Source organism: Dendropsophus ebraccatus, chromosome 6, assembly GCF_027789765.1.
Source record: "Dendropsophus ebraccatus isolate aDenEbr1 chromosome 6, aDenEbr1.pat, whole genome shotgun sequence".
Taxonomy (NCBI): Eukaryota; Metazoa; Chordata; class Amphibia; order Anura; family Hylidae; genus Dendropsophus; species Dendropsophus ebraccatus.
The window spans coordinates 137,822,669-137,844,243 of NC_091459.1; the positions used below are offsets into that span (position 1 = coordinate 137,822,669).

The 21,575-nt window shown below is 42.0% G+C and overlaps 1 protein-coding gene across 6 annotated transcripts in view; it reads right to left on the minus strand.

Moving 5' to 3' along the window:
* Positions 1-1,036: 1,036 nt before the first annotated feature.
* Positions 1,037-21,575, minus strand: part of TDRD15 (tudor domain containing 15) — a 119,120-nt gene continuing 98,581 nt past the window's right edge. For all 6 annotated transcript variants that reach the window (XM_069973112.1, XM_069973107.1, XM_069973111.1 and 3 more), the window contains exons 2-7: positions 17,085-17,242; positions 14,383-14,488; positions 12,200-12,267; positions 9,472-9,522; positions 8,316-8,435; positions 1,037-7,224 (exon numbers count right to left, since the gene is read on the minus strand). In XM_069973112.1, coding sequence (XP_069829213.1) covers positions 1,787-7,219 — 5,433 coding nt within the window. In that variant the 5' untranslated portion in view covers positions 7,220-7,224; positions 8,316-8,435; positions 9,472-9,522; ... (1 more) ...; positions 14,383-14,488; positions 17,085-17,242 and the 3' untranslated portion in view covers positions 1,037-1,786. The remainder of the gene's footprint in view (positions 7,225-8,315; positions 8,436-9,471; positions 9,523-12,199; positions 12,268-14,382; positions 14,489-17,084; positions 17,243-21,575) is intronic.

The following is a 21,575-nucleotide window of genomic DNA, read 5'->3' on the forward strand; positions in this document are numbered from 1 at the left end:
GATGTGGCCCAAGAGTGTGAGAGAGGCATGTGCCCTGTTTCGCTGTACTTCTGGCTTGTCCTATTACATCAGCCTTTTGATTTGGCACACAAGGCTTGCCTGCTAGCGGCAATCGTGTGGCAATTATGCACATGCCCAATCCATGGATTTTGCAGCACCACATGGCACCACCAGATCCACCAATGGTGTATATGCATATAAGACCGTGACTTCCGGCCTCTCTAGACTCAGGATAGGCAGTAGAGGTGAATATGGTGAATATAAGCACAAGCTTGCTGCTGGGGTCCAGTTTAAAAAAAATAAATAAAAAAAAATCTAATCAACTGTTGCTAGAATTGGGCAGAGATTTCTAAATTACATATATCAGAAAATTTCAAGTTTGCCAGTACTTATCATCTGCTTTATGCTCTTCAAGGAGTGGTGTATTCTTTCCAGTCTGGAGAACAGAAGAGAATTACACCACTTACTGCAGGACACACAGCTGCAGATAAGTACTGGAAAACTGGAGATCATTTTAATAGAAGTAAATTACAAATCTCTGACGCCTTCTGGCACCAGTTGATTTGAAAGAATAAAAAAAATAAATGATTCTTCCTCTCGCTCTTGCAGTTGGAAGAATTCTCAAACTTAAAGGAGTACTCCGGAGCGCCCCCCCCCCCCCCCCCCAAAAAAAAAAAAAAATAGAAAAAAAAAACAGCCAAAAAACAACATAGACATACACAGATATCAGGTACACAGATATCAGGGCTGAGCAAGCTGGAAGCAAGGCTGCTTGTGCGCATGTGCCGGGAGAAGAGGACTGGGTAGACAGTGATTTAGCTTGTAGTAACCGTTATGTTGGAATACAGGTTCTATGTAGATGCGGTAATACCCAATAATAGTTTGCCCTTTTATTCCCTCTCTCTTTAGCATTTTGTAGAAGCTAATATCTGGCTCTAATTTAAAAAAAAAAAAAAAAAGTGTAAACGATACTCCCATAAAGGACATACAGTTATAAAAAGTAACAATATAATGAATGAAGCACTCAACATTCTACTGTTTTCCTACTTGAACAGTTTATTTAAAGTGTGTACATTTCATTACATAATTTATGTACATAACCAGTAGTGATACAATAAAGAATCTTTGCACACTCACACTTCCAATTAACAAAGAAAGATCTAAACTTAGACAAATCAAACAAAAGGGGGAAAAAAACAAAAAAAAAAACGGTCTAAATTAGTCTCCCCTTTCCTGAGAAAGTAAATGCAGTTTCTATTAGTGTGTGGTAACGTGTAGAAAGATAACTAATCTGTGAGGATACACTCAAACGTCTAAGAAACGTTATGGGTCACATGAAATAAATGACTGATGTGCCTTGTTGGAAAAGAAGTAAACTAAAGCTATTAAATATTGCTACAAGGTATATCCAAAGCAAGCTTTCCTTCAGCAATGGGTTGATGATTGGTTTCCCTTTCAAATTAAAAATTTAGCTTAGACCTATGGGTGTTTCCCTTTGAATATACATTGTAATTTTTGTGTTTAATAGGTAATAAAATAAACTACAAAAATGTTATTACAAAATTAGGCAACTGCCCCAGACAAATACTCCAGGCTATTATAGTGACATCATCAAAACTAAAGGGGTGGGGGGGGGGGGAGGAGAAACACTAGATAAACCCAACAATTTTTGTTTCTTCTTTAAAACTACTGACATCAGATTTAGGGCTTGGCCCATCGGCTGTCAAAAAATAAATAAAATTCTACTAGGTAAACACCAAGAAGTAGGCGTTATTACAAATAGACCCTATTTGGAAATTGAAGGATTGTCAGTTTGCTCCTTAGCGAGCCCTTTCTTAACTAAATTATGAGCCAGATTTCCTTGACCATAAACACATACTTCCAAAATATTTCTGCCAAGAGATTTAATTGGTAAAATCATCAAATCTTTGTTTTGAACAAAATTAATGCAATATCTGATGGTGTCTTTGGACCAACAGTTTCCATCGACTGGCATAACCCCATATAGTGTGCAATGGTAGGTTAGCGCTGGAAGGCAAGAAAGTTTAGCTGGAATCATTCGCAGCTCTCCATAATCTGAGTAAGGTATTATTTTGTCAACTCCATGGTCAATCAGGTACAGCAGAATAAAGTCCTTGTTAATGCTTATTATTTCAGCTCTGGACCACTCTTGTTTGTCAAATGACTGTACGAGACATGGAGAACCTGGTTTTAAGAAATCATAGGCAATAGGGGTAAGATCTTCTGGCATTTGCATTAACTGTAATAAGGCATCCATTATGCTTACAGAGTCCCCTAACTGAACAAAAAAACTGGAGGGGTCGTGAAATGAACTAACAATTCCATTACACACCTCTAAATATTTTAGATTCATTCTTGGAATTTGGGATGTGATAACTTCCGATTGAGACTTTGTTTTCTCAAGTTTTCTATCAGCTAAGCTGTGTACACTTTGAAGGTAATGCAAAAGTAAAAGACCGTCAACTAATATCTCAACTTTCCATGCACTTATAGACTCCAAAAATTCCAAAAATATTATCTGAACTTCTTTCTGCAAAATGACTTTTAGCTGTGCTTTCAACACACTTTCATCAATTTGTTCAGTCCCGGACCATTTACAAACAATTGCTTGCTTAGGAATAGAAAGTGCTTCCAAAGAGAGCATTTTGGCACAGTCCACGTTGACCACTTCACGTGCACCGTGGTCAACAAAAAATACTGCCATCTCCATTGTACTTGGAATGAGTTTTTCAACCGAGGCACGGAGCCATTCCTGCATCTTTTCAGATTTTGCCAGACAAACCATTCCCTCCAATATATCCTTAACTAAAAGTTGGTTACCAACCTGCTTGACAGCAGCAGCAATGTGTAAGCTTAATTCAGACTCCTCAGAAAAATTGTCTAAAGTGATAAAAAATGTTCCAAAATCTGAAAGACAAATGTTTTTGACTTTTTCTATCAGACCAGGCTTCAATGACTTGGTACGAAGTCCGTGAATGCTTTTATCGACAGTTGTTTCACCACTTGTGCTTTTAGGACAATCAAGGTCTGATTTTGGAACACTATCCTTGGTTACCGTAGCAGGTTGCTTAGAAAAACACTCAAAGCTTTGAATGAGTTCTTCTGAAAGAAACTTCCCTTCTAAGGCGATACCAACCTCCCACTGACGGCCATGCTTACGCAAAAACTTGCAAGCGAGCTTTTCACCATTGACTTTCTCAGAAAACATTTTTGTAACATTTTTACTCCACTCAGTACGGCTCTGAAGTTTATGAGCACCAGTGAGAAAAACAGGTAAACTTAACCTGGGAACTGTTAAGAACTTTTCTGGAATAATGAAAATACAGGAAGAATCCACGTTTGCTACATTACCATAATCAATAAATTCAACACACAGACTGTCTTGAAGAACGTCTTTAATTTCTGCTCGATAGTACGCATTATCCTCTGGATACTGGGCAACAACTACGAGACCTCTCTCAATATCTTGCTTATCAATTACTTGGAATGACATTTTATTGAGCTCTTCAACTAGCTGAAGGATCTCTTCCTCTTGTTTGGCAAGTTGCACAAAAAAACTAGAAGGGCTGTCTATATGGGAAGCATAGGCAACACAGGTGGTATCAGCTTCTAGAAATATCTGAGGAAGATCATCAGCCTTTACAAGTTTTCGACTGCACAAATGGTTCTTGTTATTGGTATTTTCAACAGATTTCTCAACACATGATGACTGAATATATTTTTGCATTATATCTAAAGGTGAAGATTTAATACTGTCTGAACTATGGTGATTTTTGATAGTGCTGGAGTCTTCACAAATATTCAGCTTGTTTATCGTCATAGTTGGTTTAATTCCCATTAACTGTTGAATTTCTTGGTTTATGGAGGTTGATCCATGGTACAATTCTACCTCCAGCTGCCCTTCATTGTCCCTCGCCACTACAACCATACTTAACAGCTTACCAACACTTTGCTCTCCAAACCAGGCTTTGGCCTCAACTGTAAGAAGGGATTCTTTCATACCAGCTAGATAGCATGGAATAGCTTGCATTGGCTGAAACAAAAGATCATGAGCGTTCTCTGGAATATGAAGTAACTCACTTTTTTTTACCAGTTGGCTATCTCCAAAATCTACAAAAAATGCCAAGAACGATGAGGAGGATTCCACGGGACATGTAAATGCCCTGTAAAAGATGCCATCTTCAAAGTATTTAACAAGGCAGACATCATGTGTGTTATTTACTGGCTTTAACGTTTCACTTATTTTAGCTACTTTCTTCACCAGCATGTTGAAGATCTTTTCATTTTTTGCAAGTTGGCAATAAAATCTTCCAGTATTGTATATAAAAGTCACATATACATCTTCTCTACTTCCTACTTTGAGGTCAAAACTGGAGTAGCAAAATGTATGCAGTTGAACTGGTAGAACATTCTCTCTTAAGATCAGGTGACCCTTGTCCATCAATATTTTGTTTGCATTGCCAAAGCGGGTCTCTAGGTTAACTGCGTTACAGAGATCCTCAGAGCCACTACTGAACATTGCAACTATAGTGCATTTCATCACATCGGATGTAGACTGAACAAGACGTTTAAAATCCTCCTGTGCCTCAGCAGACCACTCATGGTGAACAGAAGGAGGAGAAAACACTTGACTCAGACAGCATCGAAAAGCTTGGCCTTCTAATTTAAGAAACTGAGGTTTTATTTCACGAAGTTCTGAAATCAACAACTTCTCAGTAGTCCCGTAGTCAATGAAAATAACGTGAACTTCATGAGGCGATATATATTTCACAACGGCTGCTCGATAATATTTGCCAGTGCTGGAGGACTTTGCAGCGCAAGCACCTTGCCCATGTTGGTATAGGCTGTCACAAGAGCTGTAAAAATTCTGCATTTCATCCATTAAGGAGCTTAATTTGGAGCCACTATTCGACAACTGACACCAGAAACTGGCTGGCGAGTCCACATGAGAACATTTCACATCTAAAACAGCCCCGGGCTTGAATACCTGTTGTTTATAACTAACAGTAAATTTGCTTGCTGGTGCACAAAAGGAGTACTTTGGTTCAGGTGGGTCAAGTCTTGAGGACAAAGCACCCAATGATATGCACACATCTTTAGTTAAGCATATGTTCGCAGACATAGTTCCTTTAATTTTTCCACTGTTTTTATATTTTTTGTTACTATTCGAGGACTGACAGCCCAGATTTACAGAGTTGGAATTTAAATCCACTTTCCAGAATTCTGCGTAGCCAGCTTGCACCAAAAGCCTAACAATATCTGAAGATTTGGAGCTCTCAGCAAGCCGCATTTCCACCACATACTTGCACTTTTGTTTTGCAAGAACATGGCAAAGAAGAGCTTTCCCATTCACGATTTGTTTAAAAAGGTCATTGGCAAACTTCGTCCACACACCATCAATAGGATAGACATATGCTAAAGTGCAGCAGATTGCTAAGGCAGGCAAAACTCTGAACTGTGGCAACAGCATCTTTACATCATAGAAAGGAACTGTCTCTGTATTGCCAAAATCGATGAAATAAACAGAAATGTGTGACGTAAGCACTCCGGTAACAACGGCTCTGTAATAATGACCATCCAATGCATAAAGCGCGCAACAAAGCTGACCAGGTTTAGGATTTTGCAAAACCATATCCGTAAGTTCACATTTGTTGTACTTTTCTGCTATCTCTGTCATCATTTCTGTAAAGTCCTTTTGACTTTCATCAATCCTTATCCAAAAATTTGAAGGATTTATCACATATTCAACAAAAGCGAGATAGACTGACTCCAAGTCCATTTTCATTGATGTGTAGGAAACAATGTCATCGTATTCCATCTCAAAGGAAGTGGATGTTTCGGACAAAGCGAGGCTTTGACATTTCTCGTCAATAAATGGCTCTGCGATGCTTATATACGAATGTGGAGAAAAAAGTGGAATTTGAGTGTTTGTTAAATGACAATCTGAGCTGAATTCGAAGTCCTTGGCATAAAAGGATACAGAATACAGGCGCTCTTCACTGCGGAAGTCTTCAATATGAGCAATGACAATGTGTCCCATCAGGGCCTCTTTAAACAGAGCGAGCTGTGCATTCCTAACACTTTCTATATGGTCATTATCCAGAGATAGGGCACATGGGATAGCCATCATGGGTAAAGACAAGAATTCTGGTTGCAGCCCTTGCATACTGGATGATGGTATGGTTTCACTACTACCAATATCTATAAACCAGACCTTCACGTCATTACAGGAGACTATCTTCTGGATAACTCCTCTGTACCACAAGCCATCCTTCCGCTTAGCCGCACAAAGTACTCCAAAACTACTTGGTGTGAAACTTTCTTCTTTTACCGCAGTTTCATACCGTGTGCCCATAGAGGCAGTCAGTTTCTTTAACTCTACTTGCCATGACAGTATATGACAAAAAAAGCGATCTGGGCTTATAGCAGCAGAAATTTTTATTTTTTCCATGGTATTGACACAAATTTCAGGTCTTAGATGATCTAGTATCTTTTTGAAATGGGGAAGACCATCAGGGATTGAAAGAGTGACATCGGAACATACTTCTTTTTGTTGAAGCAAATCTGGCATTTGTTTGCCATGAGAGTTTGCTGGGAATTTGTGCAGGATCTCTACAAGTAGGCAAAATGACCCTGAATCAACATACTTTGCCAAACTGAGCTCGACTGAGTAGGTTATGACTTTTGGTATTTCTAGAAGAATAACTTGATGAGGTAAGAAAGTCTTCACAACTCCATGAAGCTGTTGACCAATCAAAGTGGTAAAATAATTTATGGCTCTTGAGGTCCACTTTTCTTCAAGTGGAAGTAAATTAGAAATGATCCCATTGACCACTTTCGGAGGGAGGACAAACAATTCGCCAGTGGCCGAAGCAATTTGTGGGGAGGGAACTTTGATGACATCGCCTTGATCTATCAGAACAACTTCAAATTTTTGATTGACTTTGTCCAAAATCTTTCCTCTGTGCCACACTCCATGAGGTTTATCTTGCGCCAGACAAAACTGCCCAATGTCAACGTCCTCGCTGCTTTTGTTAACAAGTTGTATTTCCTTCTGTAATATATGATAGTCAAATTCAGAATCCGATATATATTTTCCTCGGAATTTTATCAGAACATCTCCAGGTTGGCAATTGATACTTAAGATTTTCAGGTCCATTTCCAAGTTAAAGTTTTTTGTTGGACACATGTAATCCATTGAATCTGGAAGAGAAAATGATCTGTTAATCAAATGGGCAAAAAAAGTTAGAGGTGCAATATAGCGGTAATAAATAACTACATCTACACAATAGGCTTAGGGCTTAAGCACAAGGCCAGATGGTAGGGCACTGGCCCAAACTGCCTATCCATAGTGCACTCGTTGGTCTTGTAAATAATGCCTTTAAGGCAAAAACATTTGTAATGTGGTATGTATTGGAGCATGCAACTATTTTTTTTGTTAGTGTGGCTTTGGCTTTCCAGGCATGATAGGAACTGTAATTTTGCAACAGCTAAATTGCCACAAGTTAGAAACCTGTGTTTTGTAGGATTGTGGCTTCTCCCTCTTACAGCTGCAAATGAAATATTAACCCCCTAATGACACAGCCCCAAATAGGCTAAATGGCCAAGTAAATTTTCATTTTCCAAGTAAATTTTCATTTTTCTTCTTAGAGCTATTAAACTTTTACTTCTCCATCTACAGGGCCAGGTGAAGGCTTATTATTTTCAGGAACAAGTGTAATTCGTAATGGCGCCTCTCAATCTACTTTCAAATGTTTGATAGAACCCAAAAATTATTTATGGGGTGAAATTGAAAAAAAATGCAATTTGGTAACTTTTGGGATGTTTCCATGTCTACATAATGCGGTAAAACTGATGTTATACATATTTATTCTATACGTCACAGCTTTTCTAATTTTTACAATTTTTTTTTAACAAAAAACTTTCTATTTTGCAAATAATTATGATTAAAATTGCTCTTTTTTTATTAGTATCATATTTGTGCAGACTGGATGTTTTCACTTAAAAAGACAAGAGTGGTGCTGTCTCTGGAAGAAAGTGGCCATGTTTTCATAGCGCTGGGTAACCTCTTTAAGGGGTTATAGTACATTAAGGGGTTGACGGCCTGTCATTAAAAGTGAGGACTCCTAAACTTTTGCCATGCACCAGCCCAGCTCTATGCATTGGAAGACTGAAGTAAATTACACATCTATCTAACTTTCTGACACCAGTTGATTTGAAAGAATTTTTCCCCTCTGGAGTACCCCTTTAAAATTCACCTAGAATGACCCAAGAAAAAAACTCCAAGCACTCACCACTTATTAAATCGAGCACCACGAGTATTTAAGCAGTGGACAAAAAGTCCCAGCAGTGGTAATCAATGTGAGAAGATGTGTTGATAATTATTGCTCATTAAAAGATTTCCTTTATATCACCTGGAATGATAAAAACGACAATCTCAGGAATAATTCTTCAAAGTTTAGAAAAAATGCATTGATGTATGTGGAGTTACATTTGAGGTGATTGATTTAAAGGTGTTGGCCACTTTATAGTAAAATAGCTCAGTGTACAGTATTAGAGTAGTCACTGTATATACTGAAAGCAGCTCCCTGTGTACCTCAGAGCTAAAATGAGACTCCTCTCCTCCAGGCTGGGCTGTCCTGCTCTGGGGCGATTCTGTCCATAGGATGGTCGATACGGAGGAGCATGTGACCATGCCCCGTCCCTCAGTGTCCACTGCTGAGCCTGTATATGCCTATGGATGATACTGGGGGCAGGGCATGGTCACATGCTGCTCCATGTTGAACATCTTATGGAAAGCCTTACCACAGAGCAGGACAGCCTGGAGGAGAGGAGTCTGATTTTAGCTCTATGAGGTACATAGGGAGCTGCTGCCAGTAAGTACACTTACTAATACTATACACTGAACTATTTTACTATAAAGTAGTCAACCCCTTTAACACATATACCATGCTTGGCTGTATATAATGCTAATAATCTATAACTTGCTGATGACATCATTACATTTGTACCTTTAAAACTTGTCCTTGTCTTGACGCAAGGAATGCCCACTGAGCAAATCACAGGCTTAAAGAGGTTATCCGGCACTTAAAAACATGGCCACTTTCTTCCAAAGACAACACAACTAATGTCTCCAGTTCAGGAGTGGTTTGCGATTAGGCTCCATTCATTTCAATGGAACTAAGTTGCCAGACCTTCACCCAAACTGGAGACAAGAGTAGGGGCTGTTTCTGGAAGAAAGTGGCCATGTTTTAGTAGCTCTGGTTAACCCCTTTAAAGGTTTAGTGTCAGCACTGTGGCCAATGATTAGTTGGGTGAGTGTTTATTTCTTTGAATGAGGATCTGTTGAAATCCACACACCGTCAGCGCTACACAGGATCAGTGAGATTAGTACTGCTTTTCTTTTTGTTGTTAACCCAGTGTTCTGCTTTTTATACTTTTTAAACTTACCTTGTACATTTGATTGCTGTAGTTAAGTTTCAGGCGGAGGCATTATGCCTTCTACCTAAAGCCAGGGATTGTGGGGAAAAAAAAAGTACATTTTAGTTGTAAAAATGTCTAAAAAAGAGAAAAAAACAAGACCTACAGTATACATATGTAATGTCAGAGAAAGTGTTGAATATTGGCATGAGATCAATTCTATAGTCATGTAAAATGTGTGCACTCTTCAAGGGCTTATAGCAACTACATCTGTTAAAAAAGATTTAATGTAAAAGGTTATAAAATATCAAATATATATATAGCCCCTTAAGTCCCACACGGTTGCGAGTATTGGAACATAAATAGGGAAATACCAGGGTGGCCCCTTTTTGTCAATGTCTAACTCAAGGTACGAGTATTGCGATCATGACAAGGGCTTGCCAAGGCAGGCTTCCATCCACAGACAGCCGTTTCGGGGTATTTGCCCCTCGTCAGTGTAGAGTAGGATTCTGGCTAGTTGGGGCAATGACAAACCAACCAACAAAACACAGTAATCACTGAACTCAAGGAGAACAGTAAAAAAAAACTCCAATGAAGTACTCAATCAAGAGTCTCCACTGATGCCCCCCAAAATTTAAATATGCAAAACAAGAATCCGTGGAGTCTCGGTTGCGAGTATCAAAACACGGGATAGCCTGATATCTCTAGCCTGTTGCCACAGGGTGCCTCCATTATGGGGAGAGCACCACACCACCCTGATAAATAGCCCCTTAAAGGAGAAGTCCGTCCAAAATAATTTTTTTTATATGTTATTACTTATGGAAAGTTATACAATTTTCTATTGTACATTAATTATGGGAAATGCTCATATACTGCTATTTTCCTTAATTTAGTGTATTAGGAAGAGTTAGAATTATCTCCGAAGCAGTGACGTCACGACGAAAGGTGTAATTCCTATGGAGTGTCCAGCAGGGGGCGCTCTATAAATAGAAGTCAATGAGTACCATTGACTTCTATATATAGTGCAACCTTGCTGGACACTCCATAGGAATTAAAGTGTATGTAATGTTATGCACTGTACTTTTGTGACTTCATGAATACATTTATGGAATACTTTGGGGAGCAAGTGTCCTTGCTCCCCAAAGTATCCCATAAATGTATTCAATGAAAACATTTGCTGGGCACCGAGCAGGGAGGGAGAGAGGTGCTATCTACCTCCCCCCTCCCTGCTCGGTGCTGGGAACATATACAAAGTACTACTCCCCCATGATCTGCAGATTATGGGGGAGTAGTACCTGTGCTATCCCTATCACCGCCTGCGCCGCCGCCGCCGCTCACACAGGGGCTGCTTTTCATGCCCCCTGCCGCTCCCCATCCTCCTCCCGGCTTCAAACTTGCGCCGCTGATTCCCTGCCGCCCCTCACTACCCACCCGCTCGCCTTTTCGCACGCCCCGTTCCTCACACTATCTGGCCGGCCGCCGCTCTCTGCTCTTGCATGCCGGCCGCGTCAGCCCGCGCCCACCCCGGCCGGGAGCACAGCGCTTCCTGTTGTCCCCGGCCGGGGTGGGGGCGCGCTGACGTGGCCGGCATGCAAGAGCAGAGAGCAGCGGCCAGATAGTGTGAGGAACGGGGCGAGCAGGCGGGTAGTGAGGGGTGCAGGGGAGTCAGCGGCGCGATAGTAAGTTTGAAGCCGGGAGGAGGAGGGGGAGCGGCATGAAAAGCAGCCCCTGTGTGAGCGGTGGTGGCGGCGGCGCAGGCGGTGATAGGGATAGCAAAAGGTACTACTCCCCCATAATCTGCAGATCATGGGGGAGTAGTACTTTGTATATGTTCCCAGCACCGAGCAGGGAGGGAGGGGGGAGGTAGATGGCACTTCTCTCCCTCCCTGCTCGGTGCCCAGCAAATGTATTCATTGAATACATTTATGGGATACTTTGGGGAGCAAGGACACTTGCTCCCCAAAGTATTCCATAAATGTATTCATGAAGTCACAAAAGTACAGTGCATAACATTACATTACATACACTGTAATTCCTATGGAGTGTCCAGCAGGGGCGCACTATATATATATATAGAAATCAATGGTACTCATTGACTTCTATATATAGAGCGCCCCCTGCTGGACACTCCATAGGAATTACACCTTTCGTCGTGACGTCACTGCTTCAGAGATAATTCTAACACTTCCTGATACACTAAATTAAGGGAAATAGCAGTATATGAGCATTTACCATAATTAATGTACATTAGAAAATTGTATAACTTTCCATAAGTAATAACATAAAAAAAATTATTTTGGACAGACTTCTCCTTTAAGTCCCACTCGGTTGCGAGTATTGGAACATAAATAGGGAAATATCAGGGTGGCCCCTGGGTGTTGTGGTGCTCTCCCCATCATGGAGGCATCCTGTGGCAACAGGCTAGAGATATCTGGCTATCCCGTGTTTTGAGACTCGCAACCGAGACTCCTCGGATTCTTGTTTTGCATATTTAAATTTTGGTGGGCATCAGTGGAGACTCTTGATTGAGTACTTCATTGGAGTTTTTTTCACTGTTCTCTTTGAGTTCAGTGATTACTGTGTTTTGTTGATAAAATATATATAACCTAAACTAAAAGTATCACCAACCACTTGATGCTCCATTCATCCCCATACACAGGTAACAAGCTGAATCAGCTGGAGTCAAAAGGGTTATCCTGGAAATAACACTGTAACACACACTATTGTCCTTAGCACGTGTCTGCTCTTGTCTCACTACCTACCTCTGTTTGATTCTGCCATCAGAGCCTCCGTTGTAGAAGAAACCATAACGGGAGTGTAAAAAGCCTAAATTTGACAAAAGAACTGGTGGGTTACGGCTAATGGAATAGTAGTCATCTTTTAGCAACTAACAAAAAGGCCAGTATGTAAAACAGAAACTGCTCACAGCAATCAATCAAAGCTCAGGTGAAATAAAAGCTGAGCTGTGATTGGTTGCTGTGAACGGATTACACCCATTTCTATGTTATACTGTTTGATAAATCTGGGCCATAGCCTACACAGTAGCTGGCGTGATGTCACTAGACAGGCACTGAGAAGTAGGGCTTGCAATCTTCCTAGTGGGGGTATCTGCACTAATACCTATAGCTGTCAGTCCAACGTCTGGGACCACAGCAATCTGATTTTATACTACCTCTAGAACCCTGAACTCCTCTCACACTGAATGTGTACCTTGATCAGTTGGGGTGTGGGTGTTTAGACCCCCAATCATCCGGCTCGCTGTGGAATCAGTCTTGCTGCAGAAGACGGACTCTGATTTACAATACAGACCCCCTCCTGCAGCAAGACGGAACAAGGCTGCGTGTCGGTAAGTGAAGTGCTTAGCTGGGCACTTCTCCTAGGTCTATTTAACCCCTTAGCGACCCATGATGTATCTGATACGCTTCCGGCCGGGGGAGCGCCTCTATTAGCCGGCACGGGTCCCGTTGCCACACTGGCTAATTGAGCCTCTAAATGCAGCTGTCAAACCTGACAGCTGCATTTAGCTGCTTAGCTCCGTGTATCCCTGGTGTTTAGTGGGTCGGATCTCCCCCCCCCCGCGATGCGATCACGAGGGGAAGATCTGTCCTTCAGCAATGACGCTGATCCCGGCTCGGCAATAGATTGCTATGGCCTGCAGCAGGCCAAAGCAATCTATCACCGATCTTTGCTGTGTATATGCACAGCATTGATCTCTATGAGAGATCAGTGCTGTATATATACAAGTCCCCCAGGGGGACTTCTAGGTAAAGTAAAAAAAAAAAAAAAATGTAAAAATGTTTTTTTTATTAATAAAAAAATCCCCTCCTCTAATAAAAGTCCAAATCACCCCCCCCCCTTTTCTCATTTTATAAATAAACAAACAAACATATTTTGTATCGCCGCTCGCGTAATCGCCCGAACTATTAAATTATCACATTTCTGACCTCACACTGTAAACGGCGTAAGCGCAAAAAATTCTAAAGTGCGAAATTTTTGGTTGCATCAAATCCAGAAAAAATGTAATAAAAAGCGATCAAAAAGTCGCATGTGCGCAATCAAGGTACCGATAGAAAGAACCCATCATGGCGCAAAAAATGACACCTGACACAGCCCCATAGACCCAAGGATAAAAGCGCTATAAGTATGGGGAATAGAACAATTTTAAGGAACATATATTTGTTAACAATGGTTTGAGGAACATGCATAACAAGTCAGTTTTACCCCAGGGCGACTCCCTGAAATGAAAACAAATTCCTTTTTTTTTTCAATTTGACAGCGCAAATGATTTTTTTCCGGTAAGCATATTTTATGGTAAAATTCAGTCATTCAGTCAATTCCTGTCATTGCAAAGTACAATTGGTGTCGCAAAAAATAAGGGCTCATGTGGGTCTCTAGGTGAAAAAATGCAAGTGCTATGGTCTTTTAAACATAAAGTGGAAAAAGTAAGGCTGGGTTCACACTATGTATATTTGAGGCTGTATTTGTGAGGCTGTATAGCAACCAAAACCAGGAGTGGATTGAAAACACAGAAAGGCTCTGTTCACATAATGTTGTAATTGAGTGGATGGCCGTCATTTAATGGCAAATATTTGCTGTTATTTTAAAACAACGGCTGTGGTATTGAAATAATGGCCGTTATTTACTGTTATATGGCGGCCATCCACTCAATTTCAACATTGTGTGAACAGATCCTTTCTGTGTTTTCAATCCACTCCTGGTTTTGGTTGCTATGAGGACCTGACATGAGGACCAAATACAGCCTCAAATATACATAGTGTGAACCCAGCCTAAAAGCGTAAAAATGAAAATTGGCTTTGACCTTAAGGGGTTAATGATCTGTGGAGGTCTAAACACCCAGATCCCAACTGATGAAAACTTGGACAAGTCAAAAAAAAAAAGTCTGAAATGACAATGTCCATTTAACACTAAATAGTAAGTTACCTTTCTGAATGCTCTCCTGCACGTCAAACCCGTTGACAGCCTGTTTATTAGTCCTTTCACCCTCATGCCGTTTCACTGGCTAAATTGTATAGAGCTCATTATTGATCTGAAAAAGAGTTTTACCAAACTGTAGACAATAGTTCAAGATACTGGATTATATTATAATATTCTTATGGGATGAGATATGGTCAGGTGTGGTGGGAGAAAGATGGAGGAAGACATTCTTTAAAGAGGTATTCAAGGACAGCACAGGATAGGGAAAAAGTAGGAGATGTGTACCCCCTCCTGTCTCTTATGACTAGAGCCGCAGGTACGGCGTATGACCTGTGGCTCTATTAATTCCTATGGAGCCGACAGAAAGAGCCAAGTACATCACTCTTCCATTGTACTTGGCGGTTTCTGACGCTCTATAGGTATGAATAGAGCCACAGGTCACACGCCATACCTGCGGCTCTATTCATAACAGAGCCGTCAGGGCCAGATATGGAGATCGGGGAGGGGGGGGGGGGGGGAATACAGAGGTGGGACCCCTGTGATCTCCTACTTATCCCCTATGCTGTGGATAGGGGAAAAGTCAAGATTTCCTGGAATACCCCTTTAAGCTAATTCACAATACCATCTATGTGTTTGAGTTCCCAGTCTACCGCCTATATCCCCAGCGTGTAACAGCACGCCCAAAATGCAAGGGTATAAGACTGATTTATGGTATATGGATCTGTCCATTAAAGGGGTAGTGCGGTGGTAAAAAATTATTCACAGAATAACACACATTGGCGCGTGTCAGCACGGATCAGGTATGTATAAAGCACTACACTTCCGGGTACACGGGTGGGGGTGGTGGGACACGGGGAAGGGGGCCATTCACAGACATAACATACATTACAAAGTTGTATAACTTTGTAACGTGTGTTATTCTGTGAATAATTTTTTACCGCCGCACTACCCCTTTAACATCCTCTTTCTGCAGTACAGGACCATATCAGGAGACAGTACAACCTCAAGTCTGTTTTATTATTCAGTTCCAGACAAGAGTGTTAAGACACCAGTGCGTTCCCTGTACTCTGCACCTGCATTAACCAGACTTCTCACATTTAACACAGCTGTTGAATTTTAAAAGAAATGATAATCATCATAAAGTAAAGGGGACGGCTTTTTTTTTCCTTTTTTTAAACTCTTAACAACTATGGACGTAAATGTATGCCATGGAAGTCTATACCTTAAATGACACACGGCATACATTTAAGCCATTAACTGCAGAGGCGGGCTACCACGATCGTGACACCGCAACCAGCCCTGTAGATGATCAAATCAAAAGCGCTATGGCTCTTCTTAGGGCCACAAATCCAGTTCAGTTCTTAGGCCCAAAATCCAGTTTCCTTAAAGGGGTAGTGCGGCGCTAAACAATTATTCACAAAATAACACACATAACACAGTTATACAACTTAGTAATGTAAGTTATGTATGTGAATGGCCCCCTTCCCCGTGTTTCCCCCCACCCACGCTAGACCCGGAAGTGTGGTGCATTATACTTACCACATCTTGCGTCGACCCCCGTCCTCCATCTTGGGACAATGACGTAGTCTTCGGTAGGCCTGCCGAACCGCTCCATCTATCCCTCATGCCGCCCCCCCCTCTGCCGCGTCATAACTGTGCTCAGCCGCGATTGGCTGAGCACAGTTATGCTCAGCCAATCGCGGCCGAGCTACTGATGACGCGGCAGAGGGGGGCCGGCATGAGGGACGAATGGAGCGGTTCGGCAGGCCTACCGAAGACTACGTCATTGTCCCAAGATGGCAGATGGGGTCGACACGAGATGCGTGAGTATAATGCACCATACTTCCGGGTCTGGCTTGGGTGGGGGAAAACACGGGGAAGGGGGCCATTCACATACATAACATACATTACAAGATTGTATAACTTTGTAATGTGTGTTATTTTGTGAATAATTGTTTAGCGCCACACTACCCCTTTAAAGGATTAAAGCGAAGAATTAAATTGTGAAAAAATGGCATGATACATGTGAACATTAGTCTTATCACAAGTGCTCCAAGGAAACTAGACATTTGGCATTCACAGTCAATGTTATGCTTTCTGAGCAATATAATTCAATCAGTTGGTGAGTGTATATGAACGATGCATTAACTCACAGTTAGGTTTCATGCTTCTTGACTTCTTTTTATTGTACGAAGAGCATACAATGACAGGGTCCGTGTTCATTCATCTAGGAGGCTTCCCCTGCCGCACAATGCCCTCTTACTCAAGTGTACAGGTGGAAGGTGCCTAGCCCGCTAATATATATGTCAGTATTTAGTGGGCTTGGCACCTTTCCACCTGAATGCATGAGTAAGAGGGCATTGCCCCTCGAAACATGAAGTCGTCAAGAAGCATGATGTCTAATGTGAGTTAATGCATCACTCATATACACTGTTAATGCATTATATTGTTTGGAAACACATAACATTGACGGAATCATGTATTGTTTCACATTATACTCCTGAAGAAGCAAACAGGTTGGTGGAGCCATTATGTAACACCACAAGGTACTTAGGAGTGACTGAAAATACTCTTGGGGTTTAGCAACTGTGCACTTCAGATGGTCGCATGTGCAATTGTTATTTCTGATGATGCTGGGTGCTACTGACTACACCCCCCCCCCTTTCTTTTCTTATTCCTTTCTCTCCATTGTCCTTTCAGGTACTTACCTAATTTGTGAATGTCATAGGTCAGCACCTGTCTTGTATTGCTCAATGTAGATATGTTGAAATATACTACGGTCCTGTTTTGAACATATGAAGAGTGATTTGAAAACTGATTGAGTCACTCGACACTCTTAATCTGTGCAGATTTATTGCCCATTTACCTATAAAAAATATAATAAAATGTTGTTACATATATTTATATATATCATTTCACCTATCTTGAGTAAAAAAAAAAAAAAGTTTTATAGCAGAGAGTCATACAGGGCACAAAATGTTAGATAATATTGGAAATTGTGGTAAAGGTAAAACTATAAGGGGTATGTTCACTTGGCAAATGTTGCATATAGATTCTTCCTTGGAATCCGTCTCCCATTGATTTTAAAAGAAATTTTTCCAATGCGGAATTCAAGTCTGTGAGAAAACAGTGTTAGGTAGTCCCATTGGATTAGACCCACTGAATAGAATTATAAGGGTATGGTCACACTACGGAATTTCAAGTGGAGTCCGCACGGCGGGTTCAGTCTGTCCCATTGACTCAATAGGATTTCTCTTGTGCAATCTACGATCCGCCTAAAGAGCTGACATGCCAATTGTCTGGGCAGATCGCAGATTGCATGTGAGAATTCACATTGAGTCAATGGGAAAGGTGTAACTTCAAGTGTGACTCCACTTGAAATTACGTAGTGTGAACATACCCTAACCCACAGTGTATAAAAATTGTCAGCAGAAAGACACGACATGGGACTTTCCAGGGAGATCCACAGCTGAAGCAAGTACAAGCCTTTTTTACCTTTTCCTCCTACACTTTTAAAAGAATAAAAAAGTGAAAAAACTCAGAAGCTTGTGTGGACACTGGCTATATTCAGGATATTGTCCATTTCCATTCTCTACCTTCCTATCAATATCCTAAATCCTAACAAAATAGAATATTCTGATAATTTTTTCCTGCTTGTACTTTGCCCTTATTTGCCCGAGATGGTGGAAGGCGGCCGCCGCGTGAAGCAACATTTGTTTTCCAGTGTTTGGCAGATGGATTAGTCCTGTGTTTTAGCTGAATACTACAGCACCTCGTGCAGTGGTACAGGGGGGCTTTATCATTATTACTGACCACATATTCTTGACATGGCTAACACTAATATACACTAACACTTGACATGGCTAACAACACTAATATACACCCTATGGGTGTTAACAAAAATCATTTAACCACTGACTATTATTCACACTACAGCTGGCAGAACGGCCACAGCGTGTGAACAGTTTATTTTCTACGGCCCCTCTTTGCGAACTGCCGCTGTAGAAAAATGTTAATTATTTTGTACAGTCGCACTAAACAACGGCTGTAGTTAATACACTGTGCGCACGCCAATGGCTGTTATTCAATTGAAATCAATAGAACTAAAGAATTCTGAACATTCAATGACCACTACGGCTGTTTCCCAAATTCATTACTTTGTGTGAACACAGCCTAAAAATGTACTTGTCCCTTCAAAAATACTTTTGACCTATTTTATTTTTTTAATTATCTTTATTTTAAAAGGGTAGTGCAGTGTAAAGCATTATTTTACTAAATACCACACATTAGAAAGTTATACAACATTGTAATTTGTTATTTAAGTGAATGGCCCACCCTCGCAGCAACCTCAGAAACCTCAACATTCAAACACTCTCTGATTCCCTTCTGCCTCTCTCCACCATACACTCTCTGAATGACACTGACACAGCTGCAACCTTCTACAACTTCACAATAACCTCATCCCTCGACTCTGTTGCCCCTCTCACGAAAAAGAGAATACGAAGCACGAACAGACAGCCTTGGCACACCGACCTAACCAAACAACTAGAGAGTGTCCAGAGCTGCTGAGCGGCGCTGGAAGAAGACCGACTCTGAGGAACACTTCCAAACATACAGGAGAGCACTCCTTGAGTTCAAATCTGCCCTCACCTCTGCTAAACAGGACTACTTTTCTTCCCTCATATCTTCCTTATCCCACAACCCTAGGCAACTGTTTTAACACCTTCAACTCTCTTCTCTGCCCCCCACTGCCACCCCCCACATCCCTCATCTCTTTTGAGGACTTCGCCACATTCTTCAAGCAGAAAATCGATGACATCAGGGTAAGCTTCACCTCACAGTCCCCTCAGCCCCCCCTCATGCCTGTCTACTGCCCGTCCCCACTAACTCACCTCTCCACCATCACAGAAGAACATCACTCCAAACTACTCTCCGCATCGCACCTCACCACCTGTGCACTTGACCCAATTCCATCCCACCTTATCCCCAACCTCTCCTCAGCACTTATCCCAGCACTAACCCATCTCTTCAATCTATCACTAACTTCTGGCGTCTTCCCATCTCCATACAAACATGCAACCATCACACCCATCCTCAAAAAGCCATCGCTTGACCCTACTTCCTTATCCAGCTACCGCCCCATCTCTCTTCTCCCCTTTGCCTCAAAACTCCTGGAACAACATGTCTACCATGAACTTTCCTCCCATTGTTCATCCAACTCGCTTTTTGACTCCCTGCAATCTGGCTTCCGCCCCCACCACTCCACAGAAACCGCCCTCACCAAAGTGGCTAATGACCTGCTGACTGCCAAAACCTCGCGCCAATATTCTGTGCTCCTTCTCCTTGACTTTTTTTCTGCCTTCGACACAGTTGACCATTTTCTCCTCTTACAAATCCTCTCATCCCTTGGTGTCACTAGCCTAGCCCTCTCCTGGATCTCCTCTTACCTCTCCAACCGCACTTTTAGCGTCTCCCACACCACCTCCTCTCCTCGTCCCCTTACTGTTGGTGTTCCCCAAGGCTCTGTACTTGGGCCTCTTCTCTTCTCCATCTACACCTCTGGCCCGGGACATATCATAGAGTCTCATGGCTTCAGCTACCACCTCTACGCCGATGACACTCAGATCTACCTCTCTGGTCCGGATGTCACCTCTTTGCTATCCAGGATTCCAGAGTGTCTATCGGCCATATCCTCCTTCTTCTCCTCCCGTTTTCTAAAACTCAACATGAACAAAACAGAACTTATCATCTTTCCCCCATCTCGCTCCACCCCGCCTTCTAATCTGTCAATCACTATCAATGGCTGCACTCTGTCCCCTGTCCCCCAAGTCCGCTGCCTTGGGGTCACCTTTGACTCTGCCCTGTCCTTTAAACCACATATTCAGGCCCTGACCACCTCCTGCCGCCTTCATCTCAAAAACATTTCCAGAATCCGCTCTTTCCTCACCCCTGACTTCACCAAACTATTGGTACATGCTCTCATTATCTCCCGCTTGGACTACTGTAACATCCTCCTCTCTGGCCTTCCAGCTAACTCCCTTGATCACCTCCAGTCTATCCTTAACACTGCTGCCCGACTAATCCACCTTTCCCCTCGCTTTGCCTCAGCCTCTCCCCTCTGCCAATCCCTCCACTGGCTCCCCATTGCCCAACGTATTCACTTTAAATTGTTGACCATGACATACAAGGCAATCCACAACCTGTCCCCTCCGTACATCTCTGACCTGATATCCCGCTACCATCCCTCACGCAACCTTCGATCCCCCAGTGACCTCCGTCTGCACTCCTCCCTTGTTCGTACTTCGCACAACCGCCTCCAAGACTTTACCCGAGCCTCCCCGATACTCTGGAACTCGCTACCCCGACACATCCGTCTCTCATCCACCATCATGTCCTTCAAAAGTAACCTGAAAACCCATCTCTTCAAACTAGGCTACAACATACAATAACTCTGCATCACACTTGAATGGCTGCACTTTACCTCCTGTTTCTCTCCCTATACCCTATAGATTGTGAGCCCTCGCGGGCAGGGTCCTCTTCCCCCATGTACCAGTCTGTCTTTTGCCGTCACGTAATGTCTTCTGATCTTGTATTGTTCCTGCCTGTTGCCTTTCTATTGTATAGCGCTCTGGAATTAAGGGTGCTTTATAAATAAATAATAATAATAATAAATGGCCCCCTTTCCCTTCCCGGAAGCGTGATGCACTATACTTACGGAATCACCGTCAACCCTGGCCACCATTTTGGGACGATCATGTCATTTTGAGGAGGCCGGACGGACGGCTCCGGCCCTCCCTCATGCCGTCCCCCCTTTAGTGCGTCATCAGCTGCTCAGCCGCCATTAGTGAAATAATGCTTTACACCACACTACCTCTTTAATATTTCAAGTAATTACAAATAAATTTTCACATTATAAAAACAAGATTTTCAAGCCCATCCATTTACACACCTCATAATCTTCTAAATTAGTCCCCACCCCCCTAAAGAAGCCAGCATATAATGTGCAGCAGGTTTTTTTTTTATACAATGGTTATTATTACTATTAATAAAGGCCTAAAAGTAACAAGAAACCGCAACAGTTTTCTCCTAGCTTTGAATACACAGAAAGAGTTGTGTCTGAGCACATTACAATACGCTCTCGCTAATAAATTAATGGTTAATTTTTCCGCCGGTAAATCTTTAACATCTAGGCTCTGTTT